The sequence below is a fragment of the Bison bison genome, unplaced genomic scaffold, assembly GCF_000754665.1.
Source record: "Bison bison bison isolate TAMUID 2011002044 unplaced genomic scaffold, Bison_UMD1.0 scf7180017864471, whole genome shotgun sequence".
Lineage (NCBI taxonomy): Eukaryota > Metazoa > Chordata > Mammalia > Artiodactyla > Bovidae > Bison > Bison bison.
The window spans coordinates 5,010,261-5,018,046 of NW_011495032.1; the positions used below are offsets into that span (position 1 = coordinate 5,010,261).

A 7,786-nucleotide genomic window follows, 5' to 3' on the forward strand; every position below is an offset into this window, starting at 1 on the left:
ACCCACTTGAAACATCTGAAAATTAGAGACATTGTCCACATTGCTTTGAAAATAAGGCAGGATTTTCCCACATGAGAGCAGAAACCTCTATCTAAATGGAAGAGCAATCCTGTTAGCAGGTTCCTCTGTTAGAGCAGGGATATCAGAAACAGCTTCCAGATCCAATGATGGAAGGTCTGTTTAACCAATCTAAATCCAGCGTCTATGGTCAATGGTATGCACCTCAGGGGAAAGGGAAAAGGGTTTGGCACAAACTGCCCCTTAGCATTGTTCAAGGGCGATCATCAGAGGAAAGAGCAGGTACAGAACTTGTCAGTGTTTAGAGTTTTATATTCTTCATGAACAAATCCACGTACATGTACATTTGAAAAGTCAGGAAGAATACAAACCAAGCTGTTAACAGAAATTACCTCTGGGAAGGAGATTGCATAACGAGAGAGGGAAATTTTATTTTCTGTCTTATATTTCTGTATATTGTTTACACTTTTTGCAAGTGCAGATTGCATCTACAATTTTTCAAAAGATGTTTTCCATTCAGAGAAAATAAAAGCATCCTGACTGCAGACGCATCAAGTGAGGGACCCCGCTGGAAGTGGGGCTGCTGCCCAAGCAGCCACAGAAAGCTTAGGGACATCCTGAAGGCCCTAGGGGGAGGGGGCCTAAATCAGCCCAGCAGGGGACTTCCCTGGTAGTCCAGTGGTTAAGAATCTGCCTTACAATGCAGGGGACATGGGTTCAATCCCTGGTCAGGAAACTAAGATTCCGCATGCCACAGAGCAATTATCCCCACCTGCCACAGCTAGAGAATCCGCACATCATAACCCAAGATCCCGTGTGCCACAACTAAGACCTGATGCAGCCAAATTAATTAATTAATCCATTAAAAAATTAAATCAGCCCAGAAGCCCCAGTGGGCAGTAGTCATCGTTTCATGTCCATTGGATGGTTCTCCTGATCTCTAGACATGTAACTGGGGCCTTGAAGGTTGCAATAAATGCTCCTTTGTAGTCCTCACCACTCACCCAAACCTTAAGAGCTCAGGGCCAGAAGTGGAGGTGGGTGGAAACCCACTGGTTAAGAGATCCCCTCTGATCCTGCTGTAAAGTCAGACACTCGAGATCTTTCTTATATCTACCCTGATTTAATCTAATCTACCCTATTTAATTTAATCTAATTAATCTACCCTAGGCTTTCTGCATCCATCTATCCATCCACTTTACAAACATTTATTGAGCACCTACTGGTTACCAGGCACATTCTAAATCCTGGAGCTGGGGTGTGGGTTTCAGTGGTGACTCACACCGATGATAGGTCTGCCTTGTGAAGCCTGAAGTCCGTGGGGAAGACAGGCAACCTGAACGTGTGTTTACAGCCTTGTGGCAAGCACCATGGGAAGGAAGATCAGTCCTTAGGGGAAGGGGCATCAGGTTGAGGCTAGGAAGCTACTGGAAGTGATGTGTCAGCTGAGCCCTGAAAGAGGGGTGGGAGCTAACCCAGAGGAGAGGATTCCAAGTACAGGGAACAGCATGACTGGTACATGAAAGAGTAAGAAGGAAGAGAGTGAGAAGCCTGGAAACAAACTGATTACACTATGAGGAGATGGCGGATACTCAGGTGGCTCCACAAAAGGTGGCTTCACCTCTGGAGTGCCTGATGCGGACCCTTGCTTGTCTCCGTGTGCCTTCCTTGTAGTCTGTCTTTGAGGTCTCACCACCCTGCCCCACCTATATTCCCAGAGTTTGATGTCCAGGCTCCAACAGACTTCAGTGCCAGTCCTGGCCCCAGCCTTGAGCAACTCATTGTATCTCTTTGCACCTCAGTTTCCTCATCTGTAAAGTGGGACAATAGCAATACCTACTTCAGAGGGATGTGGTGAGGAAACAACTGTCTGAGCACCAATTTTTGGCACATCGTGAGGGTTCCATCCATAAAAACTGTAGTTCTGCCTGGTTGGTCACGGCCACAGTGCATAAGTGTCAAAGTTAAGATAGGCACGTGGAGATCATTGCACTTTTCTGTGTATTTTTGGGTATTTTTCAAATTCTTGTGACAGAATTTAATTTTTTAAATGCTTCTATCATTTACTTCAACCACTGCTGGGACCCATGCTCCTTTGTGGAACACCCTTGTTGATTGAAGAGTATAGCAATAACAAGACTAAAACATGCCTCTAGAATTTCACATTTCCACCTGTCAACTTCATCCTCCCCAATAACCAGAAGGTCCCTGGGAGAGACCTTGCCCCGACCCCCAACCCATCCTGATTCCAGGATTTGGTTCCAATGCCAACATTAGTCTTCAAAATCAGATGAGAGAAGGAAAGATTGAAATGTTACTTCTGTTTATGTTTAGTCTAAAAAAAAGAGGGGGAAAATAAAGCATTACTAATACTTAACAGTGGCTTCCCTAGTGTCTCAGTGGTAAAGAATCTGCCTGCCAATGCAAGAGATGCAGATTTGGTTCCTGGGTCAGGAATACCCCTGGGAGAAAGAAATGGCAACCCACTCCAGTATTCTTGCCTGGGAAATCCCATGGATGGAGGAACCTAGCAGGCTATAGTCCATGGGGTCATAAAAGAGTCGGACACAACTTAGCAACTAAACAACAATACTTAAAGTATGGATTGAAACTGTGCACTCAAAGAATTAGAGTGCACAGACTCCCCTGGGACTCATAAAAGAACGTATTTTTGCCCAAGCTTTGGAAAAAATGGCAAGTTGAAGTGAAACACATGGATTAACCCTTGGTTTTTTCAGTTGCAGTGAGAGGAGACTTATCTCTAAACTCGGTTAGCCAGCCAGAACATACATACACTTGAATGTGGAGAGCCTTTAACGAACATAAACACAAAAAGAATTTTTAAAGTATGGCTTGACGGTGGTATACATAAATTATTCATAAGTCAAATACACGTATTGGGGATGAGAATTCAAAAAATGTTTGTCCGATAGGAATGCTTGGTCACTGAAGTTTAAAGCAACAAATGACCTCTCTAAGGTGCCATCATAACTCTATGCAGAGGGGGGCCTAGATGTTTCTTCTTGGATGCCCAAAAGAGCCATCTGCTCACATAGATAGGAGGAAGATGTAGCAGATGGAATCACTTCTATCTGAGTTTCCAGGGTCCGGTGTGTATCTCACACTCTCAGGCAGTCCTGAAAATAATTAGCCACCTAGATGTGGACTTTGGAAATGAGAAAAGGACCTCTCAGCAATCAGGGACAGCCATGCTCACTTCAGCTAAATCTTCTCCACCAACAAGAGGAACAAGGGAGAGCTATTAGAGAAGAAGGTGGTCAGTAGCCCCTAAGGAGAAAGATGGTGGTGGGGTTGCTGGGAGACACACAGGTAAACATGAGCACCAGGACTTGGTGACCAAATGGTCCTGCCTCCAGCACTGACCCCAAGACAGGAAGTTCAGCCAAATTGTCCAGGAGCCTGGGGTGTCCTCTGGGGGCAACTGGAATCAAAGAATCAGGCTGGTTCATCTCATCTGACCCTTTGAAGGATGCTGAGACTCCCAAAATCAGAGAAAGGAGTGAGAAATGTGTCCACCTGTTGTGCTCTCCTCTCAAACACCTGGGAGCTCTGAGAGGCAAACAGGCTCCATCTATGTAGTCAGGCAGTGGCACAGCCTGGAGGTCTAAGTTCAAGTGTGGGCTCAGTCTCTTACAAACTTTATGAACACAAGCAAGGCACTAGGTCTCTCTGAATCCTAATTTCTCCACCTCCCAAATGGACAGAATAAAACCTACTTCTACTTCCAGGGAGATGCCAAGGTGACAATCCCAACCTAAAAACAGAAAATGGACTCAAAAGCAATTAGGGACTTAAAATGATACTTTACAACTGATTGACAATAATTCTCAAACTAACTAGAGACAAAAAGGAAAAGTGTCTGGGGCAGGTAATTTCTTTCATTTCACATGTACCCCAAGACTGATGGCACACAGAGGTGGCAGAGGTCTCCCCATCCTTTCCTCCAAGGAAAGGGAGACCTCCATGAAGATAATGGGATTGTAGACCCTGGATCATGAGGGGTCTGCCTGGAACCCAGATAGCGTATAGATAAAGGGAGAGATTGCTCCTGAGCTGGCAAGCTCTTGCCATCGGCCGCGTCCCGCCCGCCCCCCGCCCCGTTGCCTCATCAATCTATCATCCTCTTAGCAGCTGACACCTCTGGCAGCACCTCCCGGCAACCCGGGCATTAGAATTGCAAGAAGCCAGGCTGCACCAGGGAATACAGATGGAGGAATCTCAGATTCAAATTTGTCTAAGTATTGTGAACAACCAGACCCGGGAAAGGCGTTTCAACTGCCCTTCCACCAAAGGGAAGTGGTGGGGGTTTTGTTAGAAGTACAAATTGCTTCTTAATGCAGAGGATAAAGCTGGGCTCCGGCACCTCCTTAGAAATTCCTCCTGCTCCCAGGAAAGCCACCGCTGCATGTCAATTTTAATTTTTGAAATTTAAACCGAGGGCTTTGTGTCTAAGCTCCATCTCATCGGAGGAAGGGGAGGAATAAGTCAAAAAGGATTAGGGGCCCGCTGGGGATTGCAGATCCATAGCAATTAGACTTCATTTGGGTCTCATATATTTGGTTTTAATCGCATTTCTGGATGATACAATCGACAAGGCATCAGAAATTGATACATACGCGACTGTAGACGGGATCGACTCTGCCCTCCCCAGTTCCTGGGCTCAGCTGGCTTTGGGTTCCACAATCACTGGGGTGGGGTGGGTGGGGAACTGCGGTTCATGTGGGCTGGAACTGGGAGGGTGATGGTTTGCATATGGATATTGTTTTCCTCCTCGATATCTTTGAGCAGTTTATGCCTAGACTTGAAGCAGATGCAATCATTGCTAATATTCAAGTGAATGACAATAAAACATTATTCAAATAAAATAAGAGCATAAAGAGGAATAGCGACAGAGACAAGACTCAAGGCAGGGGGTATAATTGTCTTTTAAATCAGAATCACAAATTTCAGCATCTTCCAGGAACTAAAGTTGAGCACATTGCAATTTGGGAGCAGACATATAGCCACGAATATGTCACACACCACAATGACACGAGTCTATGAATTTGTGTGTGTGTGCACCTGTGTAACATGGATTAGAGACAACAACCACATTATATCCACATGGGGTGTGTGTGTGCATATCCAGTTCGACATAGGTAGCACACTCCAGGGTTGCCTCTGTGTACATATTCACATTTCTCTGCAAACAGCTGGTCAAAAGGAGCTCCATGAATACTAACAGGTTGCTAACTAGTTATTTTGTAGATAACGTACTGTTCATTGGAACGCAATAATCTAAAAACAGAACAAAAAAAGTGAAAAAACAAAAACACCATGTGGAGTGTTTTCTTAACCTCTGTGTGTGTGTGTGTAACAGTGAAGGAAAGGAAAGGGAAGGGCCAAACAAATGCAGTCAGGTTCAGAGCAGGTGCCCCATACCACCACGCACACAGGAAGACCCCCTAAGGGGGGTGTCCCACCACAAAGGGGAGAGTCTATCTCATTTACCACACAGCTCTGGGTGAATTCAGGGAGTTGGATGGTCCACACAATTGCCTCAGTGTACCAGGCAATTGACTTGGAGATTATGGACCCAGCTAGTGTAAGCTGATGTGCTGAGTTCATTACATGCCCGAGTGGGTGTTTCCTCAGGGATTTCTCTATTGACTTTTGGGAGATCTCGGAGATCATCTGATGGCAAATACCTCCTTCATCCCTCTCATTTTGCATAAATGCCTCCTCTTCCCTTTCCTTCTCCAGAAACTCCAGGCCTCTACTTCCTCCCACAAGGCTAGGAAACTGAAAATCCAACCTCCGTATCCTGTCACCCTCTAATTCTTCCTCCTCTGGTCAATTCAAGGCTGCAGCCCAGCCCGGCAGAGACACAACCTAAAGGGTGAGAGGCTACCCTCCCATCTCCCCACATCTTTTCACCCTCCCAGGCAGCACAGACAAGGCAGTGGCTGGCAACTGGGGTAGAGATGGAGCTATTCAGGGCCCAGTTCCGGTCTTTATGTCAAGGTGAACATCTGGAGGCCCGGTCCCGGGACCAGGCTGACAGAGACATGGAGAGTCCATAGTCTAGAAACATAATTTAATGCATCGCGGTAGGTCTGAGGCGGGAGTGCCGGTGTAGAGATGGATTTTCTGATTGCTGGGATTCTGCTGAAGGTGGGATTTCAGCTAATGGACGGGGACATTTGCACAAGTATTTCAGGTCACAAAGAAGGACACCCCAGGGAGCTTGTGCTCGCTTTGGCCTACCTCGGTGGCCAGAGCTGGGAGCCCTCAGTCTCAGGGCTCTCGGAGGAGGAGGGGGACTGGAAGCACTCAGGCATCCCGCTGGGGCCTGTCCAGTCCAATCAGCTCTGCAAAGTCTGCGCTGCCGCCTCCCTGGCTGGGGTTTCAGGTTCACGCTCATTTCTCCACTTGGGCATCCCGCTCTACTGCCCCGGGTTGGGGCCAGGAACCAGGAGCACAGCCAGGAGCGTGGCGAGTCACAGACACACGGAGGTCGGAAGCTGGGCAGGAAGGACAGCGAGGGTGTGTCTTTTCCAACGATGTCAGGAAGTGTCACGAAGCGAGAGTGGTCCTCGCCAGGGGACAGAGCGCCCCCACGAGGATAGGGCGGGTTGAAGCCACCCCACCTCGCGCTCCCTGCTCCTCTAATCCGGGTACAAAAGAAAGCCCGAGAAGGTGCTGTACTTGTTGTTATTGCCTCCGTGCGCCTTTCCGCCGTCCAGCTTCACATACACCTCGTCCCCCGAATCAAGGTGTAGCACCACGCTGTTACTGGCGTAGTCGTAGTTCTGGTCCGCATCTTGCGCGATGGCGCTGGCCCGGACCTGGGGGCAAGCCATCAGAGCGGGTTGGCTCGAATACCTCTACCTGGGCCCTTGCCCGACCCTCCACGTGGCGTGCCCCCTGGCCGGCCTTCCGCCTGCCCCTCCAGGGTCCACGCTCCCACCCAGGCTCCACGCTGTCTCTCCAACTTAGCCAACTCCTTCCCTGCACCCTAGTCTCCACAGTCGCCAGATCCGGGAAGAAGGGAGGCAGAGGGCTTCGGGGACACTGACCCAGTAGGGAAGAGGGGAACCAGGGGCCAGGGCCAAGAAGAAGGGAGACGGGGAGGGCACAGGGGAGAATGGGGCGCACAGGGAGATAAAGAAGAATGAGGTTTCCGAGAACCCCACGGGGCTTCAGGCGGCAATGCAAATAGCAGGGGAGTGCAATTTGTGTAGTAGGGAACCCAACCTCCGGAGCTACCGGGCAAAAGCGACCAGGACGCACTGGGAGACGCGATGCTGCGGTGCGCTCCCTCCCAACGGGGAGAAAGAGACTGAGTTCTCAGGAGCTTTGGGGCGCTGGGTGGGAACGAGGGTCCGCAGGGACTTGCGAGGGTGGAGGGGAAGCGGGGGTGTCACTGACCTGGCCGTTCTTGCAGAGGTCCGCCCACATACTGGTGCCGTCGCCGCCGCGCATGAGGATGTGGTAGGTGAAGAAGTAGATGCCACGCACCTGACAGCTGAACTTGCCCGTAGTAGGGTCGTAGTGATTGCCGAGATTGGTGACCACGTCGTCGAATTTGAGCACTTCGTAGCCTTCGTGGGGGCTCTTAAGACCCACATAGAAGGCGATCTTGGGACCGCTGAAGGCGGCGCTCAACGCGCCAGTCACTTCGCCCTCAGAGTCACTGCCGCCCCCGGTTCCGCCACCCACCACCCCGACACCTCCTGCCGCGCCCGCCGTCAGCTGCAGGCCAGGT

The 7,786-nt window shown here is 49.4% G+C and overlaps 1 protein-coding gene across 1 annotated transcript; it reads right to left on the bottom strand.

Moving 5' to 3' along the window:
• Positions 1-5,900: 5,900 nt before the first annotated feature.
• Positions 5,901-7,785, bottom strand: C1QL2 (complement component 1, q subcomponent-like 2; the record flags this gene model as incomplete). The annotated part of the gene is made up of 2 exons (XM_010861265.1): positions 5,901-6,866; positions 7,450-7,785. Coding segments are annotated over 2 exons (516 nt in total), but the record flags the coding sequence as incomplete, so codon positions are not given.
• Between the last annotated feature and the right edge of the window lies 1 nt (position 7,786).